The sequence below is a fragment of the Pelophylax lessonae genome (genome assembly GCF_965119305.1).
Source record: "Pelophylax lessonae genome assembly, chromosome: 4".
NCBI lineage: Eukaryota > Metazoa > Chordata > Amphibia > Anura > Ranidae > Pelophylax > Pelophylax lessonae.
The window spans coordinates 494,443,845-494,461,340 of NC_138771.1; the positions used below are offsets into that span (position 1 = coordinate 494,443,845).

The 17,496-nt window shown below is 46.4% G+C and overlaps 1 protein-coding gene across 1 annotated transcript in view; it reads right to left on the minus strand.

The window, feature by feature from the left end:
• BCL2L13 (BCL2 like 13) overlaps positions 1–17,496 on the minus strand; it is a 93,817-nt gene that overhangs the window by 22,855 nt on the left and 53,466 nt on the right. Inside the window, exons 4-6 of the mRNA XM_082255756.1 lie at positions 7,414–7,570; positions 4,642–4,711; positions 583–726 (exon numbers count right to left, since the gene is read on the minus strand). Of these exons, the coding sequence (XP_082111882.1) occupies positions 583–726; positions 4,642–4,711; positions 7,414–7,570 (371 nt within the window). The remainder of the gene's footprint in view (positions 1–582; positions 727–4,641; positions 4,712–7,413; positions 7,571–17,496) is intronic.

A 17,496-nucleotide genomic window follows, 5' to 3' on the forward strand; every position in this document is an offset into this window, starting at 1 on the left:
CACAGTTTGCACTGAGCACTTTAAGGACTTTATTTGAATCACATGAGTCACCATAGTTCATTCAATTACTATAATATTGTGTATACTAGTTTTGTTTTATATTTTGTAATTTGTGATCAATTACATATGCACTAAAGCACTTTATAGTGACTGCTGAGCGCAATTTTCACCCTTTGATATCAAAGTTTTTTCCTGTAGATACGTCTCTGCTGTTGGATCTTGCTCTACCGTTTTATCACTCTTTTTGTATCTTTCCAGTGTAAATTTCACTTTAAGGGTCATCAGGCAAGATGCTTGAAGAGCGTCAACTCTACATAAGAACTCTTTGTTTTGAATTTGCAGGCTCCCCCACCCGTAGGGGTCTTTGGGCTTTGAACTATAAGGTATAAGGGATGAATGAGCCCAAGAAGTAACTCAGGAGTGTGCCAATTCTCATTCATTAATCAGTAGGGAGGGTGAAGGTGACGAGTTCCTTACAGAAAGATGCAGAACTGCAACAATCAATAGTACTGCTGCCCTGCTAGTAATGAAGCATAAAAATAAAGTGCGAATCATAAAAGCAGTTGAACCAAATTTACTTACCCATCCTCCCTGCTGGATGATGTAGTCAGAACACATTTCCTCAATATATGATACTCCAAGTTGTACAAGATTGTTTAGCTGACGATCCCCACGCCTTGTGAGTTCCAGCAGGAGGCGCTGTAAGAGGACCAGAGGGACCAAGACCTGTGATACGACAATAGGTGACATTTCATTATATTTTCTATAATCAAAAATTAAAATTACATTTTACACTGAATTATAACAAAAGAGGGAATATGGACAAAGAGTCCTTTCCAGAAAAAGGATATGAAAGATTCCCTGTAATCTCACATTTATCTGCCTTGAGTAACAATACTAGGTTTCATGGATGGCATGGATGGCAAAAGCACCAGTGACAAACCAGATGACAGCTAGGCAATGAGATTGCCACGTAAAAGCCACGTAAATATACATTTTCTTCCCACCTTCTGTACAGTGATTGTACTTTCCTGTTTCTTTGAGTGCAGCTTATCTAAAAAGACACCATATATAGGATGCACCAAAAACTTGTGATTTCCAGAGCTATCTGGTGGTTTTCCAAAAGAGATACCGTATATACAACGAGTATAAGCCATATTTTTCAGAACTTTATATATGCTGAAAAAGCCCCCCCCCCTCGGCTTATACTCGAGTGAGGATCCCACTTACCTGTTCTCCGCCGCTGGGGAAAGCCTGTACACGTTTGGCTATTCCTGGGCAGACGGGGCATGCGTGGTGACATGCTGGCGCTGGGCGGCGGCATTTTTAAATATAAGGTGCCTCACCAAAAGGTAAGTGAGACTTCTCTGCAGCCCCTGCATCTCCTCAGGAGATGCAGTGCTGCAGGCATGGTACAGGATATTTTCCTGTACCATGCCCGCAGCACTGCATCTACTGTACTATGCCCGCAGCTCTGCATCTCCTGTACCATGCCTGTACCATCTCCTGTACCATGCTAACAGCCTTACATGCTGTGGGCATGGTACAGGAGATTCTCCTGTACCATGCCCGCAGCACTGCATCTCCTGTACCATGCCCACAGCCCTGCATCTCCTGTACCATGCCCACAGCCCCTGTTTTGAGTCTCATGGTGGTCCAGTTGGGTCCAGTAGCTGCTGCATTTCCCACCCTAGGCTTATACTCTAAGTCAATAAGTTTTCCCAGTTTTTTTGTGGTAAAATTAGGTGCCTCGGCTTATATTCGGGTCAGTTTATACTTGAGTATATACGGTAATTAAGCAGTTTGTGACCTCCTTTCAGGCACACTGCCTCTAATTGAAACCTTGTATGATATGAACTTTGCTCTGATTCGTTCACTTGTGTGTTGAGCTATTGAGCCCTGTAAACAACATATTTTTTTTACAGTAGAGGAGCCAAGGAGAGCCTGGAAAAAATGAAAAGCAGCCGACAGTGTCACCTGCTTGGTACACAGGAAAATATTTAATTTGTTTGATAAGAGATTTTAACAGCTTGCCATAAGAGCATTATCCAATGTGCCTATCTAAAGACCAACTATGGCTCACTTGTAGGTAAATGCTTAAAAATCAAACATAATAATTATGTTTTTTTTACCATTTGTGCACACAGTGGATGTACTACACACTCCCCAAACATCATCATTGAAGCACAACAGGCATGCATAGAATTACCTGTCCTTCGCCCAGCTGCAGCCCCCTCCAGCCAGCAATTCACAACTGTCAAAATGACAGCCAGGAATTGCTGTGTAAATACAGCAGCTCTAATAGCTGCTACTGTCAAAAAAAAAAAAAAAAAAAAAAACACAATTTTTGCAAGACAATATAACCAAAAGAAGCATATGTATTGTTTTTTTTTTTTTTTCTTACAGTGCCTTGAAAAAGTATTCATACACCTTGAAATTTTCCACATTTTGTCATGTTACAACCAAAAACGTAAATGTATTTTATTGGGATTTTATGTGATAGACCAACATAAAGTGGCAAATAATTGTGAAGTAGAAGGAAAATTATAAATGGTTTTCAAAATTTTTTACAAATAAATGTGTGCAAAGTGTGGCGTACATTTGTTTTGTATTTGGCCCCCCTTTACTTTCATACCCCTAACTAAAATCTAGTGGAACCAATTGCCTTCAGAAGTCACCTAATTAGTAAATAGAGTCCATCTGGGTGTAATTTATTCTGAGTATAAACACATCTGTTCTGTGAAGCCCTCAGAGGTTTGTTAGAGAACCTTATGGAAAAAACAGCATCATGAAGGCCAAGGAACACACCAGACAGGTCAGGGATAAAGTTGTGGAGAGGTTTAAAGCAGGGTTAGATTATAAAAAAAATATCCCAAGCTTTGAACATTTAACGGAGCACTGTTCAATCCATCAACTGAAAATGGAAAGAGTATGGCATAACTGCAAACCTACCAAGACATGGCTGTCCATAACTGCAAACCTACCAAGACACGGCCGTCCACCTAAACGTATGGGTCGGACAAGGAGAACATTAATTAGAGAAGCAGCCAAGAGGCCCATGGTAACTCTAGAGGAGCTGCAAAGATCCACAGCTCAGGTGGATCTACAGGACAACTATTAGTCATGCGACAACTATTAGCCATGCACTCCAAAAATCTGGCCTATATGGAGGAGTGGCAAGAAGAAAGCGATTCGTGGAAGAAAGCCATAAGAAGTCCCAATTGCAGTTTGCAAGAAGCCCTGTGGAGGACATGGCAAACACATGGAAGAAGGTGCTCTGGTCAGATGAGACCAAATCTTGAACTTTTTGGCCTAAAAGCAAAATGCTGTATGTGGCAAAAAACTAACAGTTCACATTACCCTGAATAAACCATCCCCACTATAAAAAAAAAAAAAAAAAAAAAAAACAGTGTGGTGGTAGCATCATGTTGTGGGGATGCTTTTCTTCAGCAGGGACAGGGAAGCTGGTTAGAGTTGATGAGAAGATGGATGACGATGAAGCCAAATACAGGGCAATCTTAGAAGAAAACCTGTTCGAGTATGAAAAAGACTTGACTGGGGCAGAGGCTCAGCTTCCAGCAGGACAATGACCCTAAAGCGGAGTTCCGGCCTCGGGGGTCAATTTTAGCTAAAAATACCCCCGGGACAGTCAGGGATAGTGCATTCCATAATGGACAGCCTCTGAACTGTCCCGGGTCGCACTTACCTGTAAGAAGAAATACTTACCTTAAAAAGTTCTTCTCCAGCGCTGCCATCTCAGGTATGGGCAGCTGAAGCCGCAGCGTCCCTCTTCGTGTCCTCTTCTGTGGCGTCGGAGTCCCACAATGCACTGCACCGGCCCGGCTTGTCACTTCCAGTGCAGGCGCGGCATGCCCAGAAGCTGTTTAGCAGGGAATGCCGCGCCTGCACCGAACTGACGAGCGGGGCCGTTGCAGGCGCATTGACTCCTGGGAGCGATGACGTTCAGCTCCCAGGAGTCATCGCAAGCCGGAAGTGATGGCGCGGACCGCAGCCGCAGAGGGAGGAAGTGGAAGGAAGGTGAGTATATTTTCTTATAGAATAAGGTAAGTGACCAAAAAAAAAAAAAATCGTCAGTATCCATTTCTTTTTCAGGTTGCACTCAGCAAGCGGATAGCCCAACATCGATTTTTTCGAATTTGAGGCCGGAATGCCGCTTTAAACATACAGCCAGAGCTACAATGGAATGGTTGAGATCAAAGCATTTTCATGTTTTAGAATGGCCCAGCCAAAGTCCAGACTTCAATCTAAGACAAGACTTGAAAATTGCTGTTCACAGACACTCTCCATCCAATCTGACAGAGCTTGAACTATTTTGCAAAGAAGAATGGGCAAAAAATTCACTCTCTAGATGTGCAAAGAGACATGAATCATAACATTTATTTAAAGAATATTAATGACATTCCTCAGGGCCAGTCCCTTGCCTGAAGCTTGGGTGGATTCCTACAGCAGAGATTGGGCACCCCAGACAGCCTCCTGCACCCCAGAACAGATGAACTGAATACGTTTCCACCAGCAGTTCAGAGAATATGCTTATGCGCAAGATGAGTGAAAATCAGTCTTTTATTGCCATGTTAACCACATAACTCTCAACGCACACTGTACTCCACCCCAGAGTCTTACCTTGTTCCATCCAGTGGTGTGTACAGCTGTGGCTTCTGCCTCCTTCTTGAACAGATCATAAGTCAAGTTCCTGCAGGGATGAAGGAAAGAGATTACCAATTTGATTTTGGTTATTCTCTGGTTGTACATTCACTAATGATTTGTTTTCTGAAAGCTGTAGTGGGCTGGCAAGTGACAATGTCAATCAAAAAGCAATGGAGTTGCCTTTACAACTCATACTCTCCACCAAACCTGACACTTACCCAGGACATTCAAAGCTTAAATTTGGGCTTAGCCCCCAATGCTAATACCCCCCCCCCCCCGCCCTACATCCCTCAATCGTCCCCAGCATGAAATGTTAGTTTTTTTTTTTTTTTCAATACTTCCTTTTTTCCCTGAAGTTTTCAGCGTGCTCACAATAATAGCTGGGTATTTTACCATTTTCTTCTGGCAGATGGTGTTCCTCAATTATGCAGAGAGCAATGCTGGTGCTGTTGGTGACCCAATTTGGGAGGTTTCACATTACTTACTGTCCCTACTTACTGTCCCTGTGACACCTATACGAAAAATGGGCGGTTGCAGTTGTCACTGGGACAGAAAGACACAATTAAACTCTCAAACAAAAATGTAATGTAAAGCAGCTTACAAATCCCTAGAAGTGATGTCTACATTGGTTTTTTACAGGCCAAGGACATTTAAGCAAGTACAGAAAATACCTGTTGATCCTGCCAGTGCTTATCACTTTCTGTGAGTCTTCTGTAAATTATTAACCTGTAAACAATTAGCTTTTTTATTCTGGACAGGCAAAATTCTTTTTTTGGATCTACTGGTTGTTTGGGGCATAGAACAAGCCCCTGCTTGGCTCCAAGTACCCGGTCAGAGGTAACTCTATATGATGGGGCTGTGAGTGGGGAATACAACTTATCACTCAAGAAACCTGGGTGACAGCCATGCCTTCCTTAACAGATACAATACAGTAATGGAAGTGTGTTACTGGCAGGGTCACCAGGCACAAATAAAGGAAATGTAAACTGCATTATATTACAATTTTTTGTTTTGGGTTCATATATTATTTAACATATTTAAATGCTCAGAACAGCCAGTGCTACTAGACAAGCCAAAATGTTTTTTTTTTTTTAATATAGTATGAAAAAGAGGTAGAGGTACATCAAGTTCCAGTGAAATAAGTGAAGGCCACAGAAAATACATAACCAGGAGGTGGGGTTTCTCGAACATATTCTACCCGTTTGAAGCTTCGTAAGCATTTGTCAAATCTAAATGCCCAGAAATCCAGCAGAGGATTTATTTACTATTAAGCTCTATGCTGCAGTAATCGACTACTGAAGAGAGAGATTACTCCCATTACAGGAACTGATAAGACAAGGAACTCTGCTGGACCTAGATTGTCTTAATGATTCAGCACTGTCCAAGTCCCAGTTCACACTTTTCCGATGCGGGAACCCTGCGAAACTACTATGGGTTCCCGCAAAGCATTCCCAGCACAGGCAGTTCACATTGAATCAAGCACGCTCGGAAACGCGTCGCATGCAGATGACATCATCCAGGTTCGACTATCCATCAAGCCTCGCTGTCAAGCAAATACACCGAGCCTACTTCCTGGTTCTAACCTTGCCGTACAAGCCGGCCACGGCGAAAGGATTTTTGGCTCCAGCAGGACGGATGTCCATGACCGGATGATGTACACTTCTCCACACGGGAACCTTGTTTTATGGGCATGAATTTATGCTTACTAACGTGAGTGCATAATTTTATTCATTAAACTTGTTGCATAAAGTCTACACTTAGAGGCGCCTCTGTTTGTCTTTGTTTTAGCCCTGTGGAACCCCTGGCTTTTGGTTTCTGGATGGCTGCCCTACATGGTGGACTTTTTCTCCCCCTGTGCCATTAATGACTTAACTCTATGGACTTTTGGTTCGATATGTGATCAAGCGCCTGTTAACATTGTGTAGTTCACATCGAATCGCTGGGGGGTGTCAATTCGAAGTTAACGACACCCCCCAGATCAGTTCACATATCGCAGTGCGATCTGACATCAATCGGATCGCATAGGTGTGAACCACGATGCGATCCGATTCTGCTGCAGACCCAAAAAAGGGTCCTGTGCGTGTTTGTGCCGAATCAGATGCAAATTCAGTCATACTATCTGTATGGCTGAATTTACATCGCACAGACATCACATGTGATTTTCAGAGCAGTGCAGTCCGCAACACATGCGATGTCTGCCATCGCAGATGTGTGAACCAAGCCTAAATGCCAAACTTAGCCTACAGCATGAAATGAGTGGAGCAAAGTTCATTACACCAAAGGCATAATTTGTAGCACTGGCCTCCGACTCACCTTGTGGAAACTAGAAGAATGAAAAGGCAGGCCCATACACGGTGCACATTTCTTTCCTGCAATCACAGGTTGCAGAAAATAAATTTGCAGACAGACAGTGTTGACAGGGGAATCCCTCCTGCTGAGCAATTGTCTGCTCCTGGCAAGGGGTGGGGGTTAGCAGACAGTGATTATAGTCGCTAGCGATAATCATTAGAGAATCCGGCAGGCTGGTTGTACCCAAGTTGATTGATCAACTTGGTACATGCAGCCTTCCCAATTAACAGTCTGAATCTCGGATGGGTCCTGCTGAACCGGCCGAGATTCAAATCATGTATGGCTGGACTTCGATCCAAAAGAAAAAAAAAAAACACTAAATTGACCATTTAACCAAAACTACATTTTTTTGGATGTTTAGATTGAAAGAAGAAGAAAGCAGTTCAGCTATATTCTTACCCGCTTAGGAGTTTCTGGCAGGCTTGATCCAATTGCTCTGGGATCTCAAGACACATCCTCTCCACTAGCTGAGCTAGACAGTCTTCAATGGCGCTTTCAGGGCTAGCAGGATTGAACACCGGTGAAGTGTGCATGTCAAAGCCAGTACTGGGAAACGCTGAAAAGAAGTACAAATTTTTTTTGGAGCAAAACATTTACCTTACAAAAAAAATGGGATTTTTCACTTACCGCAAAATCCATTTCTCTGATGTTCATTGACGGACACAGCTCCTGGTATTCATAACCATTGGGTTATACTGTCTCCTACAAAAGTAGGACACTAGGCTGAAAATAATTCTGGCTACACCCATGGGCAGTCCCAGGGGGTATACTCCCTCTCTCTGCTATAGGCACTCAATTTTGTAACAAGCAGTGTCAGGAGAATAATAACTCCATAGAGGGGTGGGTGCTATGTCCAATGAACGTCAGAGAAATGGATTTTACAGTAAGTCAAAAATCCTATTTTCTTTCGTTCATTGACAAACCCAGCTCCTGGTATTCATAACCATTGGGACATCCCAAAGCAGTGTAAACAGGAGGGGTGATGAACAACCAAAAAATTCCCCAAGGCTAAACATTAGCCAACCAGGCAACAGGAGCTAGGAGCTCAACCAAAAAACCGAAGCCTACCTGAAAAAAAACAATACACCCTCAAAGAGGATCAGGTCCTTTTAAACAGCAGGATCAAAACCTTTCCTGACCTTTCATCCACAGATGCCAACACATCCACATTTATCAAACTTTGTAAAAGTGTGCACCGACGACCAGGTGGCCGCCTTGCAAACCTGCGTCCCTGATGCCTGATGACAAAAAGCCCTGGAGGCACCAAGTACCCAAACACATCCAATGCATGCAAGGCAATTTACTTTGGATGTTTAGGCCTGGGACACAGGGAAAGCAACACAATGTCTTCATTCAAATGAAAGTAAGAGACAACCGTTGGAAGGAACTACGGGCAGGGGCGAAGAACCACCTTATCCCTGTGAATCACAAGGTAAGGTGAATGACAGGATAACGCCCCCAGTTCCAACACCCTGCGCGCAGAAGTGATAGCCACTCAAAAGGTCACCTTCTGAGACAATATAAGCAGAGGAATCTCCTGAATTTTTTTCAAAAGGAGGCTTCTGCAGAGCTGAAAGCACCAAATTAAGATCCCAAGGCCGCAACGGAGCCCGCACTGGAGGAACCAAATGTCAGACACCCTGAAGAAAAGTACGCACCAGGGAGTGTGTGGCCAAAGGTCATTGGAAGAAGAATGTCAAAGCCGACACCTGGCCCTTAATGGTAATCAAGGCCAATTTCTGTTCAACCCCCCCATTGAAGGAAGGTTAAGACCTGAGCCACCGAGAAGGAGCGAGGAGGAACCCCCAAGAGACTCACACCACGCAATGTACGTCTTCCACGTACGATGGTAGATCTTCCTAGAAGTAGATTTCCTAGCTTTCAACAGGGTAGGAATCACCGACTCAGAAAAACCCCTATCCTTCAGCACCTGGCATTCAACAGCCAAGCCGTCAAAGCCAGTGACTGCAAAGCAGGATGGCAGATCGGTCTTTGGGACAGAAGATCCTCCCTGAGAGGAAGCTTGGTGAGGCCAGTCCGGAGCAACTAAGATGACCAGAATCCCTTCTGCCTCAATCCTGCATAGAAGTCTGGGCAGAATCTTGAGAGGAGGGAAGGCGTGAATCTGCCGATACTGACCCCACAGAGCCACCAGCGAGTCTGTGGTGTCCGCTTCAGTATCCCTTGACTGAGCCACAAACCTCTGCACCTTTCGGTTGAGCCGAGACACTAACAGATCCACCTCGGGGGTAATCAACAAGAGACACAGCCGATGAAACACCTCCGGATAAAGGGACCACTCCCTGTGGTCCAACGTCTGCCGACTGAGGTAACCGGGGCTAACACTTTTGTGAAGACCCAAACAGCAGAGGCGAGACCAAAGGGTAACGCCACAAACTGATAATGCTCCTCTCCCACATGAAAGTGGAGAAAACGCTGATGACTGGCACTTATTGGAGTGTGAAGGTAGGCATCCTTGGATAACGATAGAGGCGAAGGATGCCACCACCGTTCGAATGGACTCCATTCTAAACTTCTGTACCCACACAAACAGTTTAGCGCTTTGAGGTTTAGGATTGGACGCACTTTGCCTTCCTTCCTGGGGACGATGAACAGGTTTGAGTAAAGAACCCTGAAAACGTTCCGAAGTCGGAACCGGTACAATCACCCCTTGAAGGAACAGATCTTGTACCGCCCCAAACAGGCCCTGTAAACGGTCAGGGGACAGGCACAAGTTGGAAGGAAAAAACCTGGCCGGGGGGACAAGAGCGAAACTCAATCTTGTAGCCAGACTGATACGGGTGAGGGCGCACCTTTATACTGAAGGAGCCTTTTTCCACGGGTCTGGAGAAGTCCATCTTGGCTTGCTAGATCAGGTTTGGATCCTCCTGAAGAGGCCCTGAAAGGCTTCAAGCCCTTGTCAGTCGACCCTGAGGGACAAAAAACTTTTTATGAGCTAAGAAGGAGGGCCCACGTCTACGACGAGGTTCCTTGCCCTTAGTAGCCTGCAGAAGAAAAGTACTCTTCCCCCCTGTGAGACTTTTAATGATGTCATCCAGGGTAGCTCCAAACAGGTGATCACCTTGGAAAGAAATATCAGTCAAGGCCTTTTTTGAAGTCTGATCCGCAGACCAGCATTTGAGCCAAAAGACACGCCGAAGGACCACTGCCAAAAGGTGAGCCACATCCAATGAAGCATCATAGATAAACCGTAGTCCCTGGACCAGCTGGTCCGCCAGCTCAGCAAACGCAGGGGGTAGTTGTTCCCCCTCCAGGTCACAGTGTAAGAGCTTAGCCCACTTGGTCAGAGTTTGTGACACTAGGACAATGGTCTCATTGCCCAACCAGCCAGAGTTTACATATGGCGGGCCACAGCCTCCGCCTCCCGGTCAGCCGAACCCTTAAGGGCCTCTTCAACCGGAATCATGGTTGCCTTGTTCAATCTGGAAACTGGTGGGTCCCCCACCGGCGGCACAGTCCACTTCTTATAAAGGGACTCCTCCATAGGGGTAACACCTAGTAAAACGCTTAAGAACCCCACGGGGAGGTCCCCACTCTTTAGCGACATTTCTGTCAAAATAGGCAGGGAAAGTAAACTCCTTTTCCGCTCTGGGTGGCTTGTAAGTGCCAAAGGGTACCTGCGCCTCCGTCACAGTTTCAGCTGTGTCCTCCATCTTCAGGTCTCACGCACAGATACAATCAATGCATCCACAAGCGCCTTTTCGCGCGCGGTGGCAGACATGGAGGAATCCTCCTCACTATCAGAGGATTCTAGGTGCCTGGATGCAGACTCAGCTGGGTGACCCACATCCACGGCGGCCGATTCAGATTCAGGATCTGATGAGACAGATGAGGCAGGAGAAGGTGGGGGGTGCTTTTTGCTAGCCCGTCGCCTGCAAGCCACCTCTATCTGGGAAACAAGGGACTCCAGAATCGGCGTCAGTGCACGGATGGATGGTTGGAACCCGGAGGGCCCTGCAGCCTTAGAGAGGGGATCAGATGGGGAAATATGCTCTAAAGACTCCATGAGTCCCCACAAAAAAAAAGTGTAAAACACTGCTAAGGGACAACCCCCACCTCGCTGGCAGCACCACCAAGCGATCCTCAGCAGAGAGGGAGAGGACCCCACCAGACTCACCACCCACAGAAACAGGCACCTGCAGTCACCAGGAGAATCTACGCTACACGTGCGGCGATCAGGAAGTAAAATGATCAAGGAGTCAGCACCAGGGGATGAGAAGGGTCTCCCACCGCCAAAATCACTGCCCACAGGGCTCCACTGTCATGGCCACCGCTATTTTCAATGGCAAACCACAACAAATTGCCGCCGAACTACACAACCATAGCCGCTGTGCATTGAGCACACAGGCTACAAGAAAATGGCGGCACCACAAGGCTATACACTGTGTATAGAAACACACAGGCTACTACAAAATGGTGGCCCTGTGCGACACCACGAGGCTTATAGGGACCCAGGAGGGAGATCAGACCTCAAGAACAGATCCATATACAAGGAACCAGGTGGGCACCACTCCAGACAGAACCCGTCGCCATCAAAATGGGGGGGCTGTCGGCCAGGATGAACACTACGACTCTGGCGAAATCCAGGTCGTATGCGACCTTGCAAGTCGTTTAACTCGCAGGCCAGCCCCCTTCCGGTGGGGCTATGTCGCTGGCCAGCCTGGGGTGACCACTGGATCTAGACTATCCAGCCCGTCGCCCAATCCAGCAGTTGATTGTAGATCCCAAAAATTTCTATCTGAAAAGAAAAAATTGCCAGGACTAGAGATCTCAGCAAGGAACTAGGTCCTTACTCCTGACTAGGCAGAAACAAACTGAGTGGCTATAGCAGACAGAGGGAACCCTGGGACTGCCCATGGGTGTAGCCAGAATTATTTTCTGCCTACTCCTATAGGGGCAGTATAACCCAATGGTTATGAACATCAGGAGCAGTGACCATCAATGAACGAAAGAAAAATGCATATTTTTTCCTTCTGATACTGCACCCTCAGTTTGTTGTTACATACATCTGGTTCATTTCCAGCTCCTGATCTTCATTGGGTGGGTCCATGCACAGTATATCACGTTAATGGTATGCTCCCTTACTCTATTTTAGGGTATTTAACTAATACTACAAATACGGTCATGCTGCATAGGGATACCTTAAAGGAGAAGTATAGCCAAAGCTATTTTGGTCATACTTCTCCTGTGGATCCCAGGAGGACAGTTAGTTCTGCGCTCCTGCGTCCAGTTTTCAGCCAACAGCTGGCTAAAACCCGCTGTCAGCTGATGTCACAGAGCCAGTCTAGGCTCTGAAAAGAGCATCGACCATATGGTTGGGATCTGCCCAGAAGCCTGGACTGGCAGCTGGCTCAGGCTCTCAGCGAGCTGGCGAGAACCTGAGCCAGCCCCTCCCTCCCCATTCACAGCCCAGCACTGCAGTGAGCGCTGGAGGGGCAGAGCAAAGAGCTGCTGACTATCAAGCAGGCTGAAGACTGGGAGCTGATCGATCAGCTGTGTTTGATCACTTGGGTCTTGGTCTTATGCTGATCAAACACATAGATTTACGTTCGGAAATTTTTGTTTTAAGAAAAGGAGTTTGATTTTCTAATAGTTAGTGGGGTCAAATCGATGTCTGTTTTCCACTGCAGTGACGGGAAAATTTGAAGGGGCAGAAGGAAATTTTCTCGATCAATGAATTTGCGGGCAGTGTATGTGGTTATCGCTCAGAAATTACATTCATTTTAAATGTGAATGTTAAAAGCAAAAGACAATTTTTGAATGCCATTTGTCCATTTATCTAATGTTCAAAGAATTTTCATACGAACATTCTCGTCCAAAAATCTATGTTTGGCCAGAATTAGAGGCAGTTGGTGACAGCTGCAGCTGGGATCGGTGATGCAGCCATCTAGATTAGTATGAATGTTTTGTTTATTTATAATGCATACTTTTTTTTTTTTTAAGTGTTCATATTGTTAAAGAATATGTAAACCCAAAACTTCATATTCCTGAATGTGCCTGTTGTACCGTGTACATGTATGAAAAAAAATGGATTTTTGTAAGAACTTACCGTAAAATGCTTTTCTCTATCGTTCGACAGACGCAGCTCCATCATCTTTAGACCAATGGGTTATGCTCCTCCTACCAGGAATAGGCACTAGGCAGGAAAAAAGTTTAACCACGCCTATGGGGCTGTCCCTGCAGGCATAGCCCCACACACTCTGCTATCAGCAATCAGTTTAGTTGCAAGAAGTGTTAAGAAGACAAGAAAACCCAATTCACTTAGAAGTAGAGGGGCGGTGCTGCGTCTGTCGAACTTCAGAGAAAAGGATTTTATGCTAAGTTCTTACAAAACTCCAGTTTTCGCTATCGCGCAGCTCCATCATCTTTAGACCAATGGGATGTCCCAAAGCAGTATAAACATGAGGGGTGGGCAGACAACGCAAGAAGATGTAATTCCCCCAAAGGCTATACGTAGCCAACCAGCTAACAAGGAGCCAAACGAAGGACCAACTGGAGCTAATCTTGAAAAAACATACCCATTCAAAGAGAAACAAAAAAAAAAAAAGATTCTCTTTAAACAGCAGCCTGGAAAACCTTGCGGCCAAAGGAAGAATCCGAAGATGCCAACACATCTACTGTAGAATTTTGTAAAAGTTTGCACAGACGACTAACTTGCCGCCTTGCAAACTTGCAGCACTGATGCCTGATGGAGAAAGGCCCAAGAAGCAATCACTGCTCTAGTAAAATGCGCCTTCACTGGCAAAGGAGGAACCTGACGCTTCAGTGAATAAGCCTGAACCACCGTCTGCCTGATCCATCAAGATATGGATGCAGCAGACGCAGCCCATCCTTTACGAGGTCCTTCGGTAAGGACATAAAGAGCTTCTGACTTTCTAAAAGACTCAGGGTCCTCCAGGTAAACCCTGATCACCCGAACCACATCCAAAGAATGCAAGGCAATTTCCTTGGAATGCTTGGGCTTAGGACAGAGTGAAGGCAGCACAATGTCTTCATTCAGATGAAAGTTTGAAACCACCTTAGGAAGAAATGACTGATTAGGTCGAATTACCACTTTATCTCTGTGTACCACCAGATAAGTGGAGCGGCATGACAACGCCGTCAATTCAGATACTCTGCGGGCAGAAGTAATAGCCACCAAATAGGCAACCTTCTGGGACAACGAAAGCAAACAAATCTCCCGAATGTTCTCAAAAGGAGGCTTTTGAAGAACAGATAATACCAGATTGAGGTCCCACGGCGGCAGCAGGGACCGTCTCGGAGGAGCAATATGGCGCACTCCCTGTACGAAGGTACGAATCAAGGCATGCATAGCTAATGGGCATTGGAAAGATATAGCCAAAGCCGACACTTGGCCTTTGATAGTGCCCAAAGCCAACTGCTGCTCAACTCCTTTCTGCAGAAAGGCCAAAACCCTAGCGATCGAAAACAAGCGAGGGTGCATCTTCAACGATTCACACCATGAAACGTACGATTTCCACGTATGATAATAAATCTTCCTGGAGGTTGACTTCCTAGCCTTCAAAAGCATAGGAATCACAGTCAGAAAGGCCTCTATTCCTCAACACCTGGCTTTCAACAGCCATGCCGTTATTTGGTGTAAAGCAGGATGGAATATCAGGCCTTGAGACCGCAGATCTTCCCTGAGAGGAAGTCTCCAAGGAGCATCAGCGACCAACCTTACCAGTTCTGCGTACCAAGACCGATGAGGCCAGTCTGGAGCCACCAGAATAACCGGAATGCCTTCCCCCTCTATCCTTAGTAGAAGCCTTGGCAGGAGTTTCAACGGAGGGAAGCCATAAATCAGTTGGTACCAACCCCAAAGAGCCACTAAAGCATCTGTGGCATCGGCCAGAGTATCCTAAAACCTGGCTACAAAGCTCTGAACCTTCTGGTTGAGGAGAGAAGCTAACAGATCGACCTTGTGTGTCTCCCACCGACCACACAAGAGATGAAACCCCTCCGGTGTAGGGACCACTACCCTTGATCCAACATCTGACGACTCAGGTAATCCGTCTGCCAGTTGTCCACACCTAGAATGTGAACGGCAGAGAAAGCTGGAACAAACCTTTCCGCCCAGGCCAGAATCTCAGCCACTTCCTTGGCCGCCAAGACACTCTTGGTGCCCCCCTGGTGATGTCAGCCACAGCCGTGGCATTGTCTGATTGAATCCGAACCGGACAATCTTGTAGACAAGTTGTCCAATGGCTCAGACAAAGCTTTATTGCTCTGAGCTCCAAAACGTTTATTGGTAGTTTCGACTCTTCCACCGTCCAAGTACCCTGGGCACAGAGCTTTCCCAGCACCCCGCCCCAGCCTAACAGGCTGGCGTCAGTGGTTACCAATGTCCAAAACAACGGGATTAAGGACTTGCCCCGGCATAGAGCTGGAGACTGGATCCACCACAACAGAGCAGACTTTGTGTTGTGGCTCAACCGAATCAAAGAGTTCACAGACTTCGAATCTTTGTTCCATTTTACAAGAATCTCCCTTTGCAAAGGTCTGGTATGGAACTGAGCAAACTGAACCGCCCTCGAAGGTTGATACCATCAGACCCAAGGCCCGTATGCAAGTCCGCAGTGAAGACAGATTGTTTGCCAACAGCAACCAAATCGCCCCCTGCAATTTTTGCAGCTTGTCCGGAGGGAAATAAAACCCTCGCCAAAGCTGAAGCCAGTAAGGCCCAGATAATCTATTGTCAAGGAAGATATCAGGGCAGATTTCTTGAAATTGATGTTCCAGCCGAACTCCTGCAGGGTTTTGACAGTGATCATCAGGTCGCCCATCAAGGTTGAATGGGAATCCGCTCTCAACAGAAGATTGTCTAGGTACCCCAGTATCGAAATCCCCCCGTTGGCTCAGCAATCCCAACACAGGTGCAAGCACCTTGTAAACACCCTGGGAGCGGAGGCAAGACCAAAGGGTAATGCCACAAATTGATAATGCTCCTCTGCTACTGCAAACTGAAGAAACCACTGGTGACCAGCGTAAATAGGGATGTGAAGATATGCTTCCTTGATATCTATGGAGGCTAAGAAGTCTCCCTGGTGCAGTGACGCCACTACAGTGCAGATGGATTCCATCCGAAACCGATGTACCCGCACGAAGCGGTTCAGGGCTTTGAGATCCAGGATTGGACGCACCTTGCCCTTCCTTTCTGGTTGCCCTCCTTTCACCTTGCCCTCCTTTCTCCTTTCCGGTGAACAGGTTTGAATAAAACCCCTGAAAACCTTCCTGAGGAGAAGAAGAAGGAGAAAACACTCCTTGCGACAGAAAATCGAGTACCGCCCCTAGCAAGACCCTTAACCGGTCTGGAGAAAGATGAAGCTTGGACGGGAAGAATCTGTCCGGTTGATCGTAATTCGATCTTGTACCCTGATCAGATCAATTTGTGAACCCATCTGTCCTTAATCAAGGAGGTCCAGGGTTCCAAAAAGAAACAAAGACGTCCCCCCACCCCAGAAGCGGGTGAGGGAGCCCCTTCATGCAGATGAGGACTTGTCTGCAGATCCGGACTGCCCGGTCTTAGATTTTCTCGACCATGGCTTCTTGGAACCCCCAGAAGACCTGAACGATTTACCTTTTTCTTGTGACCCGGAGACACGTAAAAGAAGTTTATGAGCAGTAAAGGAAGGCCCCCGCCTAGGACACGGCACCTTACCCTTAGAGGATTGGGGAAGAAGAGTACTTTTACCCCCTGTGATACCTTTGATCAACTCATACAGAGAGGATTCACACAGCCTCTCCCCTGTGAAGGGAAGATCAGTCAAGGTAATTTTGGAGGCCTGGTCAGCAGACCAGCTTTTTAGCCACACCATGCGACTAATAGCAATCCCCACTGCCGACGCCCTGGGCACCAAAAGAGCTGAATCCAGGGATGTATCACGCATGAACACCAAGGCTTGAGCCAACCGCAGGGGGAGCTGTTCAGCTTCCAAGTTACTTTTAAGTAACTTCACCCATTCAGTGGCTGTCTGCGCCACCAGAATGTTCACAAAGGTAGTCTTTAAAATGGACCCCGTTACCACGTGGAGATGGCAGGACAAAGACTCCACCCGTCTATCCACTGGGTCCTCAAAAGTTGGTGACTTTTCCACCGGTACCAGTCGCTTTATTTAACCTGTAAACCGGGTGATCCACCTTCAGCGGTACAATCCACCTAGTGGACACTGCCTCCGCAAAGGGGTAATGGCGTGCAAAACGCTTAGGCACCACCAGCATATGCTTAATGCGCCGCCATTGTTTATCCACATTATTGTGAAACAATTCTGGACAAGGGAACACCTTGCCCGATTTATGGGATTTGCGGGAGCTGTGGAGTCATCAGCTAATTTTAAAGTTTCCCATACTGAAACTATAAGGGCTTCCAGTCTTCCACCAATGCGTGTTCCTGTGCGACGGCTGAGGACGACAAGTCCGTCAGAATAGGAAGACCGCAATCACTCAGGGTGGGCTATGTCT